At 43.3% G+C, this 24,750-nt stretch overlaps 1 protein-coding gene across 4 annotated transcripts in view; it reads right to left on the bottom strand.

Moving 5' to 3' along the window:
* The window catches only part of dock1 (dedicator of cytokinesis 1), a 206,031-nt gene that overhangs the window by 140,106 nt on the left and 41,175 nt on the right, over nt 1-24,750 (bottom strand). For 2 of the 4 annotated variants that reach the window (XM_030400621.1, XM_030400623.1), the window contains exons 15-24: nt 22,116-22,214; nt 20,812-20,884; nt 17,782-17,885; nt 16,970-17,153; nt 10,077-10,174; nt 7,748-7,837; nt 6,471-6,571; nt 6,227-6,355; nt 3,355-3,463; nt 2,161-2,172 (exon numbers count right to left, since the gene is read on the bottom strand). In XM_030400621.1, coding sequence (XP_030256481.1) covers nt 2,161-2,172; nt 3,355-3,463; nt 6,227-6,355; nt 6,471-6,571; nt 7,748-7,837; nt 10,077-10,174; nt 16,970-17,153; nt 17,782-17,885; nt 20,812-20,884; nt 22,116-22,214 — 999 coding nt within the window. The remainder of the gene's footprint in view (nt 1-2,160; nt 2,173-3,354; nt 3,464-6,226; nt 6,356-6,470; nt 6,572-7,747; nt 7,838-10,076; nt 10,175-16,969; nt 17,154-17,781; nt 17,886-20,811; nt 20,885-22,115; nt 22,215-24,750) is intronic. The other 2 variants (XM_030400622.1, XM_030400624.1) reach the window with 1 other exon arrangement.

Genomic DNA, 24,750 nt, shown 5'->3' with positions numbered 1-24,750 from the left:
CACGACGACCTTCACTCTTTTTCCTGCCTGTATTTACCTCAGGTAAATTCAAGGACTCATCAATAATGAAACACCTGAGTTTTATTAGTTAATTAGCCCTGGTGTAATGAGTCCCTGTGTGTTCCCTGACTTGTTGTCGGTTTGTCTGTTGTGGTTCTTGAGTCACCTCTGTGTTTGCGTTCCTGCCTTTATTCCCCACGCTTTAACTGTTTCGTGCTTTGTTTAGTTTTGTATTTGCGTATGTCAGTGGATATGCTTCTAATCGACTCTACCTGAACACTGTCATCTGCTTGAGCATTTTTTAAATTATTTATATGATTCACTTGAACATTTTTTAAGCCGTCTTTTTGTTTCAACTCTCCGTCTGCCTCGAGTCTTACATTTGGATCCTTCCTACTAAATTGCAACACTGTGTATAGCTATGCTTCATTATGTCCTTTCAGTCTACCTGGGGGCAATTGATGGTGTTAAGACTTGCAATAAATAAACCGGGACCAAAGGTAGATCTCTCTGCAATGATACATCAGTAGACGAAGCCAGATGCAGATCTACATTCGCCCATCGATACGATAATGAAGTCATCAAGTGCGAGGCACCCAGTGGCTGATTGCAGAGCCCATTTATAATGGGGATGATTAACCGAGCCGACACTTCCCTCTCTAAGTGACTGCTGCTAAATGCGAGGCCAAGGTGGATTGTGCCGTTTGTACACTGTTTGTTTATACAGCATCTGTGCAGATTATAGCGGCAGTGCCAGTCTGTCTCATACAGGTCCATTAGCCGCACAGATGTAGCACACTGGATGACGCTGGTACAACCCAGAGTTTGTTAACGTGCACAGGTTATTTCCGTAAAAGACGTGGAATGGATGGAATTAGCCACATTCAAGGGAAGCTGAAACTAGAGAAAATATTTTTTTTTCTGACTTCAAGGGAGTGTAATGATGCGAAAGGAGGTGAAAAGAGGAACAGTTCTTCTGAACATCTGGATATAATCATGACCTTCGGATGGAATCCTCTCTGGATATTTTCAGTGCTTTAATATGCAGAGCTCCACACCTTAACCTGTCTGAGACTGAAAAAGGACTTCTAAAGGTGCCGTTTGACTTTGATTCACTTAGCATCCGTTTACCCCTTGAAGGAGCGATCGTAACAGAATGCCTTTTTGGGTTTGTGCTTTGTTCTCAGCAATGACAAAGTAAACACCTGTTGTGTGTGTGTGTTCTGTGAACTGCCACTCCCAAACACTTTATCACTTAGTTGTCAACTGAAAGTAGTAAAAAACTGTTTTGATAATCATTTCGGCTTTGAACATTTCGCAAGGCAAAATTCTCTGATTCTCTGATAGTTTCTAAGATGTGAATATTTTCTTGTTTCTTTACTCCTCTATGACACGTAACTTAGCATGGTTGGGTTGTTGACATTACTGGACATTTACGGACGTCACCGTTGGCTTTGGGAAATATACATTGTAATTTATCACAGTTTTCTGGCTGTTACTAGACCGATAACCAATCGACTGAGAGAGAAAATGGTGAGTTGCAGCCCTAACTCATACTCTCGGTGGAGTTGTGTCTCTTGCCCCTGCTCCTTCATGTGCCTCACAGTCACGTGAAGCCCACCTGTGTGTTTAGTTTTACAAGTTTTTCGCCCGGCACGTGTGTCGGTCTGTCCAGATGTTCATCAGGATTCAGACTTGAGCTACGACGGGACCGCTCATTAGCCTCCACCTGTCACAGTGCTTTCACAAGGGCGGACTTGGGAAGGGACCAGGATTCTTCGCTTTCATGCCCGTTCCTCAAGATCAGTTTTTAATTTACTGACAGTAAAGCTAATATCTCACCCAATTACACAGCAGCTGACTCCTAATTGACTCCTGAGCCTCTCCTATGGTTGAGCGTGCACATGGATCTACTGTAGGTGTGCCAAGGTGCGTGTGCACTGTGATTATGTTATCTCTGAAAGCATAGGTGTGTGCACATGAGCGTGTGTGCGCATGTGCGGTCTCGAGTTTTAAATCTGCACCGAGTGGCAAAAAATATTTGCTTGTGTGTTTGTTTCAAGTGTGGAGTCGACGACTTTGGGGGTCAAGGAGAATGAAAATGAAAACACAATGGAGAGAAGCTTAAAGGCGGATGGAACGAGGCAGTGAAATAAATACCTTAAGGAGCAGCTAAAGAGCAGAAGGCCAGAGGAGCCCCAGACCACAGGACAGTCAAGGTCAGAGTGAAATGGAGAAAGATGAAAAAACACAAACACACATATAGAAAAGTACAAGACGACAGAACAAACATATATAACGTGCGGCTGCAAGACAAATCTGAAACGCTATAGGGCTGCACACAAGTTCTTTAACTTACTAACTCTATATGACTGATTCTACACAAACAATAATTAAAGAATTTGGACACATACGATCAAAGAATAAGTTAAGATTTACAGTTGTTGTAGATGCATTGCTGTCCAAACTTAAAAGTATTGAGATTCCAGACTTCGATGCAGACGTCATCTTCAAGACTCTCGGCTGGAGTTGATGAGAAGATCAATACCACTCATCTATGGCTAGTAGCCTGTTAGTGTAGCTTAGCATTGGACTCTGCTACCCTGGTTCTACTCTGGCTCGGGTACAACAAACAGCTCTAAAAGTTCACCAACCACATATCTTGTTCGTGCTGGTCTACTTCCTGGCATAAAAAATAGGTAATAGTCGTGCACAACCTCCCCTTAATATCCCAACTTGTTGCTATGCTGCTTTTTGTATGGCTTCAATTAACAACATAGTGTGTGAATTTGCACACTTTCAGAGGGGCAGGTACGCAGATTTTGCTTCCCCTACATTTAAAGTCTTTATGCTAAGCTAAACTAACCATCTAGTTCCTGTGGCTTCATGTATTTATCACACGGACATAAGAGTGTTATCGATCTTCTTATCAAACTCTACGCAAGAAAGCCAATGAGTGCGTTTCCTTTCCATGTTAAACTATCCTTTTAACCTACTTAAGATGGCCCCTAAATACTTAATGTCATGTTATGTGCAGCCCTAACAAGGTCACATGGAGAACTAATGAGAGACCAGATCAGGGAGGGGGCGCAAAAGGTGAAGAAAACACATTGCTGCAGGATATAAGAGAACGTTAATGAAACGAAAGAGCCCTCGTATTAATGTTTAATAAGCTTCATCTAACAAGACACATGCATCTCCAATTACAGAGCCCGTCATCCAAAGCAAATCACAGCAGATTTATTTACCCATTCACACAGCAGCACTTATTTACTATTCACACAGCGGCAGATACTTCTTGGCAGGGGGTTTGAGTGATGGCATGCAGTTGGATGAGTGCGATAGTCGGCCTACCTTCACCATGCCAGTGTTCTCTGAATTACTGTTCATCATTTCATTAAAGGATGTGAAAAGGTTCCTCAAGGACTCCATGAAGTCGGCCTCCCCTTTGTTCTCATAGAGCCTGGGAGGAGATGAAGTAGAGAATTACATTGGCAGATGATCACAAGGCTGTTGTTTGTTTCATCCCTGTGTAAACAGCCCCGCCCGTGGTGGATGTGACAGGAGTTTGATGCTTCCCTGTTAAATCATTAAAAGCAGCCAGCAGAATGGCCCGTGTGCGTTATCAATGCAAATATTATTGGATCAGACCCACAGACATCACTCTTGCTGCCAGCCAGATTAGCATTTAAAACAACGTGACAAGACCCCGAAGCACCTGCCTGCTGTCGAGCGGAAAACAAAAATCAGAAAAATTAATGATCTATGCTAATGACTCCCCTGGAATACTACACGAGGAACAGAAAGCAAACATTAGGGTTCAGCGACTTTACTTTCTAATCTTTCCTGGACATAGTATTTATATTGCCTCTTCTGCTGGTTTGTTTATGTGGCGCCAATGCTGCCCAGCGACTGTAGTGGCCAAAAGCCAATTATCATAGAATGGGAAAAAGAAAGTAAAACCCACATCCCACAAATTCTAAGTGGAATGGAAAACACAAAGCAGGACTTTCCTCCATAATCCCCCCCCCCCAAAAATGCAAATGTCTTTCATTCCCTTAATCTCCACAAACTGGGTATTAACTGTAAATGAGCCGCGCTGTGCTTACGACAAAGTGTCAACCACTCCGATTTAAAAAGACAAAAAAATAAAATAAAAATCCGGCAGGTCAAAGACGGGTGAATTGCTCCCACCGCTTCAGATTTCAATGGATTTCTTCCAGAGAGGTGGGTTTTGTGGTGGCACAATCTCTCCCGGGGCTGCGGGTATTACATGGTCCAGGATAGTCACTGTCAAGGGCTTATAGAAATCATGGGATTAGAGGCATCCATCTCATAGCTCCCACACAACAACAATTACTAAAAGCTGCCTCTCACCTGCAGCATCTAGGAAGCAGATTGAGCTCCGGACAGCCACCCCAGTTTTCAGTCGCAGGGGGAATGTGTATGATTATGGTGTCCGGTCTGCCATTTCATAGAAATCTTCCATGAAAAAGCCAAACGGGCTTGTGTTGCCTTGATACCTTCCTTGTCAGAGCTGCATAAAAGGCTTCGGCAAAGTCAAACTCAACAACAAAGGCCCGACAGAGCTGATTTTGGCAACCAACAAAAAGCCGGTCTTCAATGACAACAACACAGACAGCATGTCTACTCCGAGGCTACGCTGCAACAGGAACCACTTAGCACACACTGTGAACATGGACAGCTCGACAAGTGACGTAGCCGTCGCCTGATGCGTGAGGTAAAGGACGGAGCGTCCTCTAGACATCGGGCAGAAAACCAATCAAACTCTGCACACTCAATTAGACCAGGATCATACATCAGCCCCTCAGCCGCCAACAGCTTCATTCCGTGGGCCCTACAACATTATCATCCATTTAACTGCCCCGCAGCCAATTAAAAATACATCCATTGAAATGACCTCACCCTAAGACCATCCACTTTTAACCTGTTTCAACTTTATTCCAAAGCAACAGCGACACCACAATCCGTGTTGCACAGAACATTCACTGACACCAAAGTAGGTGGGCTGTTTTCACATTCATTACTAAAGGCGTCAGTTTTTCTCTGCGCTCATTGTAAATCTGACTTTAAGAGCATGATTTGTGACATCACAAACAGTTTTCGGAGCCAATCCCATTCCGATTTTCAGCGTACGCAGGTGTGATGTGGAAACTTGAATGAGGTACAAGGGAAAGGTATAAACAGACACACATTAGATTTTATGTATGTCTTAAAATGTGTGGAGGGAATCTCTAAACAGGACCTTGGTCGAGTTTGATCCAGCTTTTACAACTAAAAAGAGGTAAAAAATGTTCCACTTTGTCTGCATTCAGAGCCTCCCACTTTTTTCCAAGCAAATGGCTTTGTACTCATGCATACAGGAATATAAAAAGAGTACAGCTGGATAGACAACAGTAAAGCGATGGTCATCTTACCAAACTCCAACCAAACTGTCAAAACTAGGCTATGAAGATAAAACTATAAGCCAAGATTCTGTTACTACACTGCCTATTTCTCGCCTTAAATGTCTTCAGAAACATACTTCACCAAACTAGCTGCAATACAGAAAGATAGTGAACTGGACATGACCGTCATCTTGTTCCCGTATTGTGAAAAACGGAAGCTGAAAAAACTCTGATCACACTGTAAAACAAAATAATTAGCTTTAGTCTTTCTACTGCTTAGACAACCCATGCCATGCACTTGCAATCTTTCCAGTGGTGGAAATACTTCTTTAAGGAAAAATAACAAAATCGAAATGAAATATATTGACAAACGTCTTATTTGACATATTGTCTGACCCACTGCATATCCTCCATGCCGAGTGTGAGCTTTTGCCCTCCGGCAGACGATATAGAACAGCCCAGTGCAAACATAACCATTATAAAAACTCATTTGTGCCTACCTCAATTAAGATTTTAAATAATTCAGCTCGAGGCTGCAGTGATTGTGCAATATCTTATGGTGGTATCGTCGCTGCTTGTCCAGTTTGTGAAATGTGTGTAGTACAGTACTGTACTGTGCAATGTGGGTAACTCCTGATGGTAAGTGTGGTATGTGCTGCTCTGTTTATATGTTTGATTGCTATTATCTCCACTGTGGAGGCACTTCTATGTGCACCGCATGAGTCCAAGACAAATTTCCCCACTCGTATTTTATAATAACAAGAGGTACACGGAAACAAACAACACAATATGTTCACATCATGTGCTTTGGGACCTACTGGTTGAACAGGACTCTGGAGCGGACGATGAACTTGAAGATGTACTCCAGAGCCTTCATGGCCTTCAGCAGCTGCTCCGTCAGCTTCTCAGCGTTGTCCACGTAGTTCTTCAGGACTTTGGTCAGCTTCCTTCAAACACAATCATACAGAGGGAGGGTCTGACAAACCCGCTAATAACAAAATGTGATAGAATTTGCACAAGTGCAACAGGGACGTTTTAATGACAAGAGGGTAATTGACTCACGTGTAAGCCAGCGTGGCGCTGAAATGCTTTCGGATGTAGGTCTCCAGAACGGGGTTAAAGTGCTGGAACTTTCTGTCGGCTATAAGCCCAATTATGAACACCTGTCAGAGAACAAAAAAAAAATGTTGGGAAATTAAACAGGATGGCGTTTGAGCAGAAAGCCATTTTCTCTCACTCTGATCTAGGACACCCAACATCAACGTTTCTACCTCCTCTCTCTGAAAGGGAAAATTGCTCTTTGGAGATTCTGCCAGGTGCTTTGTCAACTCACTGGTTACAAACACTCGATTTATTACATGATAAAGTTATGTAACCGGCTAATTTCTTTTTTGCCCTCTTCATGCTCCATCTTGCGGGAAAGCGAGACCATAAATGTTAGCTACAACATTAATACGAGCGCTGCCCTGGCACTGTAAAGCAGCGGTATCACACAGGATACCGTGCGTGTGTTAACTTATTTACAAGCAACAAGGAACAGTTTGCGAGCTACAATATGCAGACAGCAACACTTTTTCTATTGTTTTGGCTCTGTAATATAACACATGGGAAATAAAATGAGAAAGCAGCTGAGGTTAGTTCGGTGTTGGAGAAAGTTTTCGTTTATGCTGCTGATTTAAACTCTAGCAATCGTATTGTATGAACAAAAATGTATTATATTATCTTATCAAAGCTTTAAGTCAACCCCTGGATTCATTCTTTTTTCATTACAGATCCAGAGTGCTCAAGTACAAGAACAGGACAACAAGAATAAATGAAAGCCAAAATACTTGTGGACTGCACTACAGCGCTGTGTTTACAGAGATGCAGTTAGGTGTCTCAGTTGAAGCATTCTCCTCCGAGGCATAGCCCTGGCACGCACTCAACATTCCTGTGGGGAGCTAAGGTGTGTAGCAAAGGGAAGATGTCCTTTTTCTTCTCTTGCACAGCTTATGTTTGAAATTATTACAAACTATTCATTGCACGGATAAACAATGCTCAAAACACAGTACATAAGAAATCTTTATGATGGTTCCTCAATATTTTCATGATCCTCTGATCGTTAACTGTCTGCTCCAGAAAGAAGCACTTTATCCTCACAGTTAAGTGTCAAAGCTTTGAACAGACAGAGCTGCAAATGATCGACACAAACAAACAAAGAGGGCCAGCGCACAGAGCAGAGATGTCCGTCAAAACAAAAGCATATGAAAGATCCTGCACCGTAACGCATTTGCGTCCGAGCCACGAAGGTGTCTCAGCGTTTATCCCTGCTGACAATAACCGTCAGCTTCTGTCCTTACCAAGGCATCGAACACCAGAGTATCAAACGTGTCGCTGTCAGAGTTCTCCATCATGATGTTGAAGAGAGCATCCAGAGTGTCCTGCAGGAACTGGAATGACAAGATGCGCAGTATGTTACGGCAGGCCGACAATAAAACATTGCAACAAAACATTTATGAAAAGTCTCAGCCTTTCACTGCTCTACCGAATAGAGTCAAACTGATGACAATTTCAACATCCAGCCGGTGAGATAAAACTGAGGAATTGTATCTGTCATGTTAAAAAGGAACAATAAATAGATAATTAAGAAAATAAAAACGACAACATTAAGTTGGTGTCACGTAGAAAGAATTGATGAAAATAATTAGCAGACTGCAAATGGATCACATGCTGTGAATAACGACGGGTAGAGACCAGACGAAGAGGAGGCTTCTTGTAGAGTAATGATTCGTTCCTGCGGGATCGCCGTCACACACTATTTTTATAAGGACTAAATAAGCTGACAAGTACACAGCTGTTATAACAGCATTTTCCATAACAGTATTAATCAGGGAAAACACCCATTCTGACGTGCATACCTGTAACCATGGTTACCAAATGATTTCACCGCTCATACTGATCGATAAAAAGATCGCTTCCTGAACGGTTCGCGATCAATGGGTGGATTTATTTGTAGGAATCGTGCTTAAAAGGCAAACCAAGAGCAGTTACACGGACCGGTCTTTGTTTTGCGTAAAAAAGCACGCAAGTTTGTAGTTTTTGTTTGTAGTGGACAGGGTGGTGTTACGTTCCCGACAGGTGCATGGTGGAGATGTTTGGGGGATGACTGGTGATCAATAATGTACTTTATCGTTGACAGCTTTTTATTTCTGCATTTTATCAATGATAGTGTTTTGGTTATGTATGTTGTTTATGCCACTGTTTACTCTCAGTAGTATAAGTCTGATTGATTTTGACCTGTTCATTACTGCTATATGTTGAACAAACATCCCAATGAGAGCTGGATGATACAATTCAAATCATCATCATCATCATCATCATAATATTGATATTTTTAAAATGCTGATAAGGAGAAGAATCAGTCGAAAGTTGAACAATAACAATTCTTGTCCTGAGCTAAAATCCAAATATGATGAATGCAACCATGTTTAATGTGAACATGGAGTTCACTTATCATTTGTAAGTGAACTCCTGCTCTGACAGTGCTCCCCATTACACACCCTTTACCGCTGTTAACGCGAGCCAATATAGCTCTATGAAGACAGTAATAATTTCCCTGTCAGCAGCTCCTCAAGAAACACTAACTATATACACCCGTCCTCTCTGGGGAAACATGCTCCATTTACTCAGCCCATTCTGAGGCACAGTGAAAACAGATGTAAAGGTGTCGGAAAACAGAGCTGTCGCTCTATACTGTGCTTCGTCTGTCATCTCGGGATGGATGAGATTCATCACGCTCTCAGTGGCAAAACAAACCTATCGTGTGCGCGCTGTGCCGAGTATGAAGCACCATTCAATCTGGCACTGCTCGACGGAGGTGAGGCCTGTTTACTCAGACACGGCATCACATCAGGGGGATGGGGAAGAAAAGGGGGGTATTATGATAACATCACACCTGAGGAGCCTATAAAATACTAGATTTATGTCATGTCTTCATCCAATATTTGTGCATGATATCGAATATACAGTCGACATCCATAACAGTGTGTACAGTTTTGATAAAATGTCTTAGAAAACGTTTCTAATTGCACACCGACAGCCTTGCAGTGCCTTGTAGAATGGAGCACTAATGTGGCGGTGATAATAATCACACCCCTGTGGTTTAATGAACTGGTCCAGCTGTGTTTAAGCATCTATCTGGCCTGATCAACACTGTCTGAGTAGAAGGACTTGATCTGGATACACCGCACTCCACTGGCCCCCCTCCCCCCCCAACCAGTTTGTGTAAAACTTTGTCTGGAGGGTGATTTTACTCATCTGCCCCTTGCTGAGCACTTAAAGGGCCTCTGCCCAAGATGTCTGACAGCAGGTCATCTCCTCCTTTCCTGAACGCCGCGTGCGGTGCTTGCCGTAGACATTTATTTAAAAAAAGAAATCAAGGAAAGGAAACCTGTTTGCTCTGACAGGCAGTGAAATCGTTTGGAAAAGTGTTGCTAGGAAGCTTTAGTTCTTAAGAACACTAACATTTAGGTCATAGTCTTTTTTTGGGGGGGGGTTTTGTTCATCTGTATCCAGGCAAAATTTTCAAGGACACAATCATCTGTTAAAATCCACCTGTTTTTGATGGTGCCGGATCATGGAGACAAATAAAGCGTTAGTAATTATCAGCTGCATGGAAGACTTTCTGACCTTGACGACCTCGCCACCTTCCACTTTCATCAGCTGACGGAGGTTCTGCTGCAGCAGGCTGGTGTTGGAGCGCCATTTCAGCAGGCCAAGAAGGTCCACTGAAAACAAACAAAAACAACAAAGAGTGAGTTAGTCCTGCCTACGGAAATACAGTATGAGGAGATGGAGAGGCAGATCTGAATTTAACGTGTTGGTGCCGAGGTCAGTCATTTTTTAAGTTCCCCCCTACATACACACACAAGTCAGTTTATAAATGTTTTAAATACAGTGCAAGTCATTCAATTAGATCCCTCACTTCAACGGCAGAAAATTAATTTAGGCACAACAGGATGAGTCATGATGCGATTAATCACACACAAGGGAGGGCTCGTTCAGACCACCTTTGGCAAATTATCAAATCGGGAGCTTTAAAAATGCACTCATGTGGATTTGTTAAGGCCCCGTGGACGTCAGTCAGATCTGCTCTGAGGACGGAAGACAGTTGTTTTTTTACAAAAATGTGCCGACACAGACTATTGAGACACATCAGTCAGTCTAGAGGACAACTTCACCAGTAGTTAACGTCAAGATGAGTTTCCCACTCCGCCTGGGAAACAGGTGTCTAAAGTGTTCTGTGGCTCTAATGGAGTGTTGTCAAACCAAAGAGGTGTCAGCAGAGCTACCTTGTGTGGAGATTAGGGATTACTCACAACCCTGCCACTGTTGCATTGATTTTTTTATGTGCAATACTACAAGCTGTAAATGCATGAAGTCGTGCCTAAACAAACCGAATGAACAGAATCTCTTTGTTTTCATGACTGAATAGATAAACTGACATTAAAGGACAACAGTTTCATACCGTCTTGCTTTTTTCGTATATGTGGTGGACCCTGCCACCTTTCCAGCTTCAAACAGTGTTCAGGGGACCTAATTTTTTTTTGTTTATTCAGCTATCGAAAAGATAAATGTTTTCTGAGTTTGTATATATGAATCATTGACATTACTAGCGCCTAAGACTTTTTTTCAGTCCACAACTTTAACATATCCCATTTACAATCATATAAAACTTAGAAAAGCAGCAATGTGTTACATTGTAGCAGCTAGAAGTAGGAAATGGTTGGAGACTTATAATGTTTTTTCATAGACTTAAAGAGACAGGAGCTAAAACAGAGGGTTTCAGACAGAGCTGAAATACACTTTGGTAGCTCTGGTCAGTGTGAGAAAACTGATATTTTTTTAGCATTAAAGCATTTAAATCTATTCTAAATAAAATCACAACCTTTTATTAAAGTCCAGTGAGTCCAGATTAACCTCCTTATACCAGATCATGATGTATTATTTGTCCTAACTCCCCTCTGGCCTTCCTGGGACCCTCACTCCTAGCTGCTCCCTCGCCCCCTTCACCATGCCCGATTGGCTATGGAAGAGTTGATCAGGCATGGCGACACCGTGATGGATGCCTATCACCCGCAAACCTGACAACCTATCGTGGCTCAGTCGCAAGACCCCTGTCAAAACTACCAGGGATCCCCTCCCCAAGGAGAGGTATTGAAAATTGATGGTTTAGCACCTCAGAGGGACAAATGGAATGAAATGGGAATGAGTCACCGGGCAGCTGGTCCCACTGGGGGGCACTACTGGTAGAGGCCACACTGTTTAGCGCATGGGAAAGTGAGGATGGGTAGGACGAGTTGGGATCTGGTTTGCCTGGGAGATAAGAGTGCATTCGACAAATAACATCTGCTCAAGAATGGCTGTCTTTGCAGGCAGCCGAATTCAAAAGCTACAAACTGGCAGACAGAGAGCGGTGGAATAATTATTTCTGGGAGAATAGGTTACATTGTCAGTACGCAGCTGAAAAGCAGAAGACTTCACACATTACCATTTGAATGTTTGTTTACAGCACACCCTGCCTGACAAGAGCATGTCATTGTTAATTTTTTTTTTTACAAGCAAGTAGTTTGAATAACTTGTTCTTTCATCTTCAACAGTAACAACCTTGTGTTTGGATATAATAAGTGCAGGCTTCGTCAGCACAGTGATGCAAGAAAAAGCGTGATATTACAAATACTATTTTCATGAAGTTTTTTTTCTCTCCTCCCGACCAAGGTAGGAACAGGATGTTAATACATCTTTCAGCAGGCCAGGTCCTCTCTCCCAGCTCTGCTGTCATTAGAACTCGGCTTCTCCTCCAGCCTGCGTTTAGTGAAGCACACTGCAAATACCCAGGGAAGAGCCAGCAGCCACTTCACACGAGCTCCCAGTGCCGGGAGACCGCCTGCATAAATCTAGCTTAATTAAAAAGAGTGTTTCATCTTGGGTGTGGGGATCAGGGATGAGGTGTCATGTGTATGAAGCGAGCAGTCTGTTGCGAGGGGCATTCAAGTGCCTTTTTCCTCCCCTTCGGCTGAGTTAGTCTTCCGGTTAAAACGACTTTGGAGCAACCAGCGAGGCTGAGGTGAATGTGAATTGAGCCCATGATGGAGATTTCTAGACACACTTGTTGACCAATATGCTGATTATTTATTTATTTTTATTTTTTTACAATTAACCAACTTGTTATGTGTCCCGGAAATGACGGAAAATGTACTTTGCAATATCCCAGACTCCAATGTGACATTTCAAATAGCTTAAATAACCAATGGTCAGTTAGCATCATCACTGTGTTCTTCTGTGAAGGAATTTTGACCGAATGAGAGGAACCTGGTTGGTTTTGTACACTCCAAAACCAACCAGGTTCATTTACAGGGATAAACCAGAAAAAAGAGGCACGTCTTCACAACTGAAATAGTAAAAAGGGTTCAAATATTTGGTATATAAATTTTCTCTCCCTTGGATGGTTACTCAAATAGTCGGTGGGAGAGAGGAATCTTTACACACCTCTGAAGGTCCCAATATCCCCAAATAATTTGAAAATAAATCATTTACACCCTCAATGCACAATGGAGCATGGATATCACTTCAGATGAGATGTGAGCTAGTGCTTTTACCAGCTAAAGTGATGATTTCCCCTCAAAAAGAGGTATAGATATTTACTTTTCAAATGTATTTGGGGACTCGCATCCTCCAATTACTTAGATTCAGCTGGAAGAGATTTTTAAGAGCATTTAAATTCATTTTATTATTATTATTATTATTATTATTATTATTATTTATTTTTATTTTTATCATTTTTGTTTGTCTGTTAATTCATTGGCATAGTTTTTCAACAGGTTAGAAACACTGGGACTTGCTTGTCATTTTGATCAAATGACTTTAGTCACATGTCTGCTGTTTGCCAACTACAAAACACTGCTGGATGAAAAGGTGCCTGGAATTATAATGAAGAAAGTCAAGTTGAAAAAAACTTGAGGGGAGGGTGACTGAGTGATTGAGTGACTGAGCTGCCGAGCGAGTTATCTGTTTGGGTGGAAGTTTAAAAGAGGTTCTGGGTTTTTAATAAAAGCAGGCAGACTCCAGCAGAGTCCGAGCTATATTCGCCCTGCATTGCTTTATTAAACAGAACACAAACCTTTTTCCTGCAGCTTTGGCGTGGGAGGACATATCCCGGACACACACACACACACACAACTTGTGCGAACACACACACACTGAAACCTCTGTGCTTAATCAAACTCAGAATGTAGTGACGAGGTGGTCTGATCCCCAGGCTCCTATTGGTTCCTTGCAAATTACCACCTCCAAGCGGCAGGTAAATATCAGCATGATATAAAGCAGTGGAGCTTTTCTGTAGGACTGAATCATCTCACCAGAATGCACACTGCTCCGTATCTCTCACATGAAGGCAGAAAGGTGGACAAACAGGGAGAGATTGATTTGGGGCTGATTGATTTCTTCTTGTGAGCTAAATACTGTCAGTTTGAGCTACTAACATTATTTCTCTTTCCAGTGTAATCAGTGTGTGCAGGTTCTGCCTCCCTAACTGCTCATCCGCCGACTTCACCACCCACCGAGCGGAGCAGGAAGGAACACATGAATGTATTTAAATGACATCTTGCACCGCAGACTCAATCTAATAACTCTCAAAGGGAGCATTACTGTAACAACATGCGACGCCCCCCTCTTTCGCACAACACAGTCGGCAGCACTCCATCCTTCAGGGGTCCACAGTGACCTCATTACTGAGGCTTTATGGACATTTATCGTGCATGCTATCTGGGCAACATCCAGGAGAGCGACAATGGAAAATCTACTTCTCTCGCCTTGGCAGGTCTTTGTCGAGACAGTGAAAAGATTTACCACAAGGTCACACGAGGCCTCCGCATTAGTATTGGCGGCTGGCAGAGCGAAGATTTCCGCTGCAGTTCAATGCGGACTGAGAGCTGTTGCGCTTCTTCAAAGCCGCTGTCAGGTGAAAATCCCGCGTTTCCAAAAATGTAGGCGCATCAAGATCAACAACAATGTGTCTTTTTTTTTTTATTAAATCATACAAAAAGGAGCCAAGATGGTTGCAGAAGTGCAAGAGACGTAAAACTTTTGCAGCTCAAACGTTCCTGCAATGTGAGTGGAGACACTGAAGTCACCTTACCTGATGTTTACAATCGCTCAGTGCCACGGCGTTCTTTACAGGATAATTCTAATTTATTACAACTTGATGAAGACTCGTCCTCCATCCAAGCTTCGTGGAAGTCCATTAAGTAGTTTTTTATGTTATCCAGCTGACAAACAAACTAAACAATCAAACAACTTGACCTCATGACCTCCCTGGCGGTGATAATTATTGACATAAATACAATCTGTTGAGATAAAACGAGAACATAAAAATGGTTGCTAATTTTATTTCCCATTCCTGAAAAGAGAAGTGTATCATCTTGAGCTTCAGAGGGGGAAAAAAGGGTTTGTATTGCTTCTTTTTGCTTACTTAATTAAATAATTATTCAGTGAGCACTCTGATACTGCAAAAAGACCACATGCAACTTAATTTGCCTCGACAGCGCACTCCAAGCATTTCCTTTCACTCTGCCTCGCTTGACTATTCAGAATTATCTTTGCTGGTGCCATGAATAAAAACATAAGGACATGATGCACTCCTTTATTTAAAACAGGGTGTTGCTTTCGGCGAGTAAAACAATTAATTCCAATTCCAGTCAAAGTGAGCCTGCGGTCAATCTGTCCCTTCTTCATTCTCATTCCAGGGCTCTCTGTGGCCTTAAAAACATAGAGAGAAATGAGGAAGCTTTCATTTTGGCTCTTATTAAAGTGGTGACTCAGTCGAGCATTAAAAAAAAAGAAAGAAAGAAAAAACAAAGGATGCACAATGCATCAAGTGCAGATGAAAGCAACGCTGACATTTTGGATGGTTCTGTTTGGAGTAGCGGTGAAATCAGAGCCGACCAGTCACATAAAGCAGACCAGCTCTTCACACGATGCACACTGACACAACCATGTCTGCGATTTATAAACCTTTATAAAAAGGGAAGGGGGAACACAAGAGGCCGCAATCCAAACAATCCAGAGATGGGGATTTCCTTAGTTTAATAAGTGTAGATCTTCGGAGCATCCTGGGGGAAGAAATACTCCTCCTGATTGACGGCAGTAAACAGAGGAGCAGAGCTGTCCACTGCTCAGAATTGATGGACTGAAATCTACTGACTGAGACTGACTGACAGGAGAGAGCTGAGGAAGAGAAAGTAGGTTAGAAGGAGAAAAGGATGAAAGCGAGGACCAATGTCAGCCAAGTATGGGACACGTGTAAAGACCAGGTGGAAGGTGCGGCGGGTGGCAGACGTCCTGGAGTCCTACTTTTAAGTGATATATGTGCACCTCTGCACGGATAATCTGTCTTTCAAAGTCGGAGGCTGTGGCCCAAAGCTGGTTTTGAAATCCAGGGTCTACTAAAATGCTTGAAAAGTCTCTTTTTGAAGTAAATGCGAGAATGATTACTGCTGAAATTAATGCCTCTCGGGCCGCACACACAAGCAATTGTACACAGGTGGCCCGTCCCTAGTTAACACGCTGCTTTCTGACTTAAACTGGGGACACATGTCTTACAGGAGACAGTGTCACGTGAAGCTAAGGTGAGCAAGAATTTGAAATGGGTCATGGAAACAACATATTAGATATGGTTATTTCAAATTAGGCCTGATTCCAAATGCAGCATTTTCCAATTAAGACATGAGAAAAGCTGATATCAATAGTTTTTCAGAGCATTATTATGACACGTTTACAGCACATTTTAAATCTGTAGAGAGGTGTTTTAAAGGCAGTGTGTTACTGACAGTAGCACGCCTCGCCTTTTAGTTCTGTGCATGGATGTAGGTACACGGCCCAACTACCCAGCAGTTATTCAGAAAATCCCACACTTGTGCTTGGATGGAGAAACACACTTGCTTGGATATCAAAATGTTTTGGACATATATTTCGCAAATATCACAGCGCTGACATTTTCAAGAGGGTGTTTGAAGGAATAAAAAAAAAAAGTAGGCTGCGATTGAAAGGTTGAAAGGTCGGACAAGTCTGGCACCGATGGAAAATGTATAAAAAATAAAGCAAGTGTTTTTGTTTTTTTTTCCATTGTTCCTTATGAGAATGAGCGCCTATCCAACAGCATGTGGTCGCCTTGAGCAAAGCGCGTCACCCAGGTTTTTGTGTGGCTGCTATGTTTTTTCAGAAAAAAAAGGCTTTAATTAGACCTGGCAAGACTTATCTCTCTGGCAACCGGGAAAATGGAGGAGAAGCTTGTTCAGGCTGTGTCGGTCTATCGTGTGCATCAACTAAGACAGAACAGCCTGTTTGTGGTGAGCATCTTAACACTGCATGTTGCTTGTGAGTTTCCTGCACCGGCAAGAGTGCTGCAACACAGCGCTACGTAGAATCATATATTATTTATACATTTGGTTTCCTACATTCTGCTGTGAGTGTTTTTGCTAAAAAGCAAGCCCCAGCTCTTAGTGAAGACGTGTAGATGCTGTTACCGTTCTGCGTGAGCTTGGTGGAGCAGACCAGGGTGGCGATCTGGAAGGAGTCCTTGCTGATGGTGCAGTTGCCCAGGTTCTGGGTGTTTTTCCCGGTGGCGGAGTAGCCCTTCTCCTCCAGCTCCAGCTTCGTGGCAGGCAGGTTCAGGTACAGAGACAAGTCCTCCAGCTTCTTTGCCTCCGCCTGGTATTCGGGGATGAGACTTGTCAGCACATTACACAATTTACAGCCGAGCTAGTTCAGGGATCTTATTAATTTCTGCGGATTAACTGAAATCTGTATCTGCTGTTTGTACTGTAATGCAGTGTTATGTTCTTTTACTGCATTTTTTTTGTATTTAAGTACCTTGTGTACGGCTTCATTGAACAAGTTTATTCTGCCAGTTGTTGCATGAGAGAGTAGTAAGAAAAAACTCAATGTCAAACAGCCTTGACTGACAAAAGCAATAGAAAAATATAAGGGGAAAGAAAAATCTAACTGGGAATTTTTCGTCACATTAACTTTTTAATTAACATAAATAGGCTCCGCAACGCAAAGGTATCATTATACAAGGGATTTTAATTGGGAAGTAATTTTATTTCACTGTGGGGGTTGATGCATACTGACTACACAAGCCTCCATAGAAGGCAGTGAAGCTATTATCACGTCAGCTTATAAAACGACAGGCCAATTTTTCACCTCGGATTTATCTTCGCTGTGGCGATGTTCTCGAGGAGCGTGGGTCAGCCCAGCGGGTAGGACATCCAGTAACAAACACACCAGACGACCACACACTGACTGCTAACTGCGTTTGGAATGTTTCCCCATTTACCTTGTACACGATGAGATCGTGCTCGCCGTCCCTCAGGGTCGTCCCGTCGTACCTCATCAGCTTCACGAAAGACAAGGCGAAAATCTTCTCTGATTTGTCTTTGGCTGTGGGAGGAAGAGAAGAATAACGTGAGGAGGCCAGGAGACGGGCAGATGGGAGGAGCGGCTGATGGTTTTTGTTAAAATTTGAGATCAACTGTGCTCATGCATAGTATACTCTCCTGGTTTTTGGACAAACGATGAGATGAGTCTGACCTGCTGATTCCAATTGTCCTTTTAACAACTATAACTGACAGCATACACCAATACTATTGTAACCTTTTTTTAAATTATCCTTGAAGTTAATGTGCGATTATTAGCCCTAGGTTGTAATGTTTTTAAAACCGATGATCACAAATGTTAATCTAGGCGCTTAAGGCCCTGTGTCAGCTCCAGAGCTGGAACCAGAATCTCCTGTTACCTTCTGATGTCTATATGAACAATAAGCATACAAGGTGTGAATTAATTGTACATGGTAAAGAGCACCTTGGAGATGCAATAACAGATGAGATTTCCCTTCTCATAAATCATATTTGCCAAATAAAAAAAAAAAGAATGAGCCACTTTTTTTCTCTCCAAGGTTTGTACCGAGATATCTTGTGTGTCCACTTCCTGTTAGCACATGAATAAATATTTGCACTTGGTCCCAGCCCTGCAGCTGTTTGTATATTCCCCTCGGTTGGAAGAGAGTTTCTCGTTGCTTGTGTGTATGTGCACACACGCATGTGTGTGACTGTATTCGGTGGTGTTGAGGGGAAACGCCATGTAAACAAGCGAAAGAGTTATGACTTTGTCTTGTAACCAAGCGTTTGGATGGGGCCACGTATATCATCATTGTGGATCAACAAGCTCAAATTTACGTGCGGGAAGACATGATTCATGGAAGTATCTTGCGCATTCTATCTGCATAAATCCCCTCATTGGTTTGCTGCCTGCAGCCTCGCCGGTGAATAATTGCTGGGCTGGCTTGAGAGGAACCAGTGGAGGGAAAAACACTGTACGCATGCCACCCAGGTGAGAAAAATGATTCGTGACTTTCCTAAGGAGAGCAGCAGACTCGAAACTCTGCATTAAGGGGGAAAAAAAGGTCACTTTCAGGACAGAGCTACTTTTTCAAACCAATCAAAGTCAAGTTTGTGTCGAAGCTCTGCACTCTTCCACCTCTAAGGTGGCCTGTCACTCCAGATTTATGGTGAGTGTACTGTGCCAGATCTTAAAGCCTACCCTCTACCCCACTCACCAGGTAGTGGCATAATGACAGATGAAACCGAAGTGAAAAGATGGCGGGGATCTCTTACAGCCACGGCGGCGCCTGTGATAGCAGCCATCAGTCTGATGAAGCCTGACAATGTTGGAGTGGTAGTCTGATGCACTGTGTTAGCGCTGGCCTGATTCTGAACCAGGGGGGGTCGAGACACTGAGCACATGAGCTCGAGCAGTGGCCTTGATGAGCAGCTCTGTCACTCTGCGTTTTGGCTAAAAGTTCAGCACTAGCTAGGAGCAGCGGAGGAAGCAAGGAGGACACGGGCGGATGACTGCAGAGGCAGACGACTAAAAGGGACATTTGACAGACCATCTCCCCTTCGCTTTTCTTCGGAAAACTCTCAGAGAGGTTAAACATTTCTCTTTTGTCCCAGATAAAAAAGCTTTTCCAGTGTGATTAATATCACACAGTAACAGACTGCAGAGACAGGGGTGTAACTGTCATACGTCTGCACATGTAAACGTAACTGTAAATTATTCGGTTACAGTCATTAACGCCTTGAGATGAAAGTTTAAGTCTGACACGCGATGATAAAGGGGGATACATTTTCACTCTTGTCTCCCTTTACTGATGATCAAATGGAGAAACTACATCCAGCAGAATGTTAAACGCGACAGCTCCTAGAGTGTTTTGCAGGCAGCCGGATATCAAAGCGCATTCATCCTCAACCGCTCAGGCTGAAACGACAGAATGTGGCTGGATGCTGAAGAGGCACGCCTGCACAGATGCAGACAATCACAAGCGTTGATAGAAATGTATTCATGTGTACCGGGATATCAACGTCCAGGTGTCACAAACAGGAGAGCACGCAGCATACACCACACACAAAACCAGTGCGATCAAGCCATTCCACTTCTTCAACACATCTTTTTTCTATTGCCAATTGTCAGCGACAAGTTAAAGTTTGGCGGCATCAGCATGCCCCTGCAGTCCCACAGTCACTTGAGGTGAGCCAGTTTCTAAAGCAACCGTTACAGCGAGATAACAGCGAGTCACAGAGTTTCAAAGGCATGCCTCGCGACAGCATTGCAGAGAATGAAGCAAAGCGCCGAGCATGACAAGAAGGCCCTCCAAGTGGATTATAAGCAGGCGCTGAACTCTGAGAGCTGGCCATTTCCTCCAAACCGCGTGCATGCAGGTGAGAGGCAGACAGAGCTGAAGGATTTTGGAACTGGATGACGACAGCTGCAGATCACTCCACTCTCCCCAATTCTGCATTGCCTTCTGCGCCATATGAGTTGATTGTTTAATACATATCCACCAGTGTCGTGGCTACTATCACCTCTCCAAATTCATTTTCCCTGCCCCACTCCTGCTGCTGGAGGGATGGCCTCGCCATGTGGCAGGCAGATGGGATGGCAGTGCACCAGGTTTCCCTGCCCTCGAAACCCCCGAAATTAAAAAGGATGTTAAAAAACAGAAGGACATACAACACTGGCGGCATTCAGCGAGACACTGGTCCCAATAAACAAACGAGTCCCCTCAGGCATTTTTAACATCCCAGCTGTAGACCCTGACAAGCCACTCCATGACACAGCTTTGTGCAGGGCCAGACTAATGCCTCTGATTAATGTGACAAAGGGTGAGCTTCAAAGTATTTATCACCCCGCAACACATCTGCCTGGATTGGATATCTTCCATTATTCTTTGCCGTGGATAGATGAGCGGCTAAATGTGCAGCTGGTCATCAGCGAAACGGATTATCTGCACGCCGACGTTTGTACTCACAGTCCTGCGACGAGCGGTGGCGAAAGGTGAACCGCAAGTGGCTCCTGTTCACGTCTTCGATGGGAATAGCGACCTGAGGGACAGACAGGGACAGTGTGAGCAACGTACGGCCATGAACGCGCACTCAAAAGATGATGTAAGGGACAGATGGGGAGCAGAATGAAACTCCAAACGCTGTAAAGTGTTAATAAAAGCATCATAAACATGTTTACTGTTAGATTATAAAGACATTTATAAGCAGAAGCAGAACTTGTTGGTGGTTTACTGACTGGTTAAGAACCTTAATAAAAGTTTTGTGACTTTGTTGTTTATAACAGAATTAAAATCACTTTTATTGAGTTTAACTTTTGTATTATGTCTGTACCACTGTAAACCTTTTCTTTGTTGTTTTTTAAAGATTAACACACACTTTATTCAGCATGAGCAGTTAACCATGCACTTATTACAAGATAATCATGCTTTATGTAGCAACTGGAAGTAAAAACAATGCCTCATTAGGGTAAATCCTTTATTAAACTAACAGCTAATTAGGCAGTAAGAGAAAGGAAACATGAGAGAGAGAGGGGTATGAAATGCGACAAAGGTCACCAGCTGGGAACAAACTAATGAAAAGGGCCTTTTACAAGAATAAGAAGAGGAAGAAAAGGATTGAAGAAGAAGAAGATGAAGAAGAAGAAGATAATACTCTGCACTCAACCCATCCCAAGGGTGCAGTGGGCAGCGTACAGCACCTGGGTACCAACTCTAATCAATCTAATGTGTATGTTTTAATGGTGGGGGAAACTGGACCACCTGGAGAAAAGCCATGCAAGCAAGAAAGAAAGAATACGCAACCTCACACAGAAAGGCCCTGCCGAGGACATAGGACTTTAATATAAAGCGCTAGCCTGTATAGATACGAATGGAAGGCACTGGTGAGTGGCGTGGTTTGTAAAAGGGTTAGTTTTGATGTAAAAGTGATTTGTAGTAAATGAGCTAAAACGTGCAAAACCACTGGTGTGGTCCTTTTAAGTGTCACAGATCAATAACTTAATCAAAAATGTAATCTACTGTATGGTTTCATATTCATCGCTCGTTCTGTCTTTAGAGCTTCGCGGGCGAATATTCACCACACACCACAGTCTTCAATCTACAAAATTACTGATGATGGAAACCTGCGTTGTGATGAATAATGGATTTAAGAATCATATCAAGGGGTGGCAATGCAGATAAGGCGGAAAAGTAATGACTAACGTATTACTCAGCATAACAAAAGAGAAATATGAGGCGGTGGAAGGAAGGAAGGAAGGAAGGGAGAAACACACCTTTATTGTTTCAAACCAGCGCGGCTGCTTCACTTGGTAGTAGATGACAGACTTGTACTCATTGATGCCTTCATCTCCGGCTCCGGGGAAGATCACATTCTGGATATAAAAGAATAAGACACACGCACACACACGTGAAGTCATCGACCAACCAGACTGGTTATGTGATTATACGGGCACAGTTGTAGGTTTTATTCCAAAGTGGCTGAGTTATAAGCACTGTGTCAAAACATTTGCACACTAGCAGCATGTGGAAAATTGAGTATTTCATGAAATGGAGTCCCTGGAGCAGAACGCCTAAATCTAGAAGAATGGCCTTTAAAAGTGTGGATGCGCTTTATGCATGAGCACCTGCCTGTTGGCTGCCAATCTCACGACAGCACTGTGGAAATAAGAAATAAATTAGAAATTAATTATTTAAGAAGGAGGGGCGGTAGCTCTGATGTAGTAACGAAGTCGAGGGGAAGTCAGGTGCAGGGGAGCGGACCAGCTGGTGTTGATGGATCCGGCCAAGTAAATTGGTCTTCCTGGTGGGTCCCCTGAGTTACTACAACAGGTCAGGGTGCGTATGTAAAATACTACGCGAGCCCCTGTGGGATTTGGCTCAAGGGATGGAGTGACAGCGGATGGCACGCATGCCTTGTTTCGAATCAATCTGCGCTCAGCCAGCCTGCTCCTTTTCCTCCCACTGCTGCAGCTGACTCCCTGGCCTGCTTGTGTGCCGCTGCTAAAATACTCCAACACTAATGGATTCTGACAACCAGCAATTATGAGGAATAACAGGCCCAGTCTCCCCCAGCCACGCCGAGCAGATCCGGGGGGCAGGTGCTAGCTCTAGCAAACTCTGCCCGTTTACTAAAAGATTTGTGACAGCTTCAGATTTTCGGAGACACCAAGAGGGGAGGGAGGCGACCGAGGTCTAGCCGCAGGTTTTGTTGGGGTGGGCTAATATGTCAAGGTGATAAGAAGTCACTGTCCAGACTCTCACTGCACAACATCGCAAATCCTCTTTGAGACAGAGGAAGAAATCCGGAGGGGGTAAAGGACTCCAGGAGTAAGGACAGAGAGGGGATGAGACGGCTTAAACAGAGACAGAAATGTCCACAGAGAAAAGTTACATGTGTACACCTACTTTTTGCCTTGATGTATCTGCTCAGAAATACCTTTTCTCAAGTGCCTAGCTCATGAAAGCTTCTTCATTCTGTCACATAAATACCTCGATGTAAACAAAACTTTTTTGAGGCTGTAGTAGTCGCGACTGTAATCTTGGGCAAAATAAAGAGATAGTTTTCTATTATCAAAGATCACATTCAAACCTCTTCACACTTTGAATGCGACAGACAGGCGGTGACCTTGTCTTTCATCTCAGAATCACAATTTCCTTTTAGTCAATTAAAATCCAGGAAGGAAGAGGGGAAAGCACTGATCCCTTGGGAAACCCGAAAGATGAGATGGAACATTTCTGTGAAAAGATGCAACTCGGCATGCTGACGGGAGCTCCAGCGCTGCACTGACAACACTGCCATGACACCCACAGATGCGATCAGCGTCACTAGATCACTGTCGACAGCTGTCACTGACTCCCATGATTACAGCCCAGAGGCTCTGACGGTGCAACAGCCTATTCAAAGGCAACATGTGTTCTGTAACAACACCGTGTAGCTGCTTGTAGGTGACTAAAACGGACTAGTAGAGGTGGCAACTCTGGGCCTACAACATGAGAGAACACCTCAAACTAAAATTGGAGGCGTTGCGCTTGTTTTTCACCCGTGTTTGTGAGTTCTCTAAAAAAAGAATGTGTAAATGATGCATTACAAATTATACTGCAATCGCAAACATCCCCAAATAATCACAATGATCATCACTGCTTTCAGCGACTCCAGAACTGCATTTACAGTATAATCACCACCGAGTCCTTACACTTCCTCATCCTGCTGGGCAAAATCGCGATGACGCCTCTCAATCTAAGACTAATGTGTGTAATTGAGGCAGCGGCTTGCATCCGATTCAGTGTTCGCAGGAGGTCTTTTCCGAGACCTGGGGTCTGTCATCTCCAATCACTCTCACTCCGAGTACATAAGTGTACCAAGTGTAGACATTATAGCATTAATGCCTTGCAACAACATATTAGGTGTACTTTAAACTGGTAATGGAAATGGGTTTTTTTAGTTTTTATTGCTTTAACGTATGATTTTTTTTTATGGCTATAGGATAATGACACCATCAGAGTTTGGATTAGTTCGCTATAAACTGTGCTTGCAATATGTAATTTTGCCAGCAGGCACGAAATCTCACAGAAAAATGAAGGCTGACGGGTGATCCAGACATTCTGGCAGCCTGACACCATTTCTATCTGCTTTCTCATTTCCATTACGGACAAAATGAATGAATAAACTCATGTTTCCTCCTCCTGTTGTTGTTGGTAGTTGGGCGATGCAGCAGTTGTCTATGCGGCAGCGGTGCCAACAATAATACTACTGAGTAAGGGAGGGAAGAGCCGTCTGTTTCCACTTTGTTTCACTACAATCTGTGTCCCCAAACAACACCACAGAGTTACATCAAAAGTCTCAAAAATAACTCTAAAACTGGAAGGTCATTGACACATGAGCAACCGACTCCCACATACTCCTCATGT

The sequence above is a fragment of the Sparus aurata genome, chromosome 20 (genome assembly GCF_900880675.1).
Source record: "Sparus aurata chromosome 20, fSpaAur1.1, whole genome shotgun sequence".
NCBI classification, from domain to species: domain Eukaryota; kingdom Metazoa; phylum Chordata; class Actinopteri; order Spariformes; family Sparidae; genus Sparus; species Sparus aurata.
Note: the sequence above shows the minus strand (reverse complement) of the source record. Positions and strands in the feature narration are given on the sequence as shown.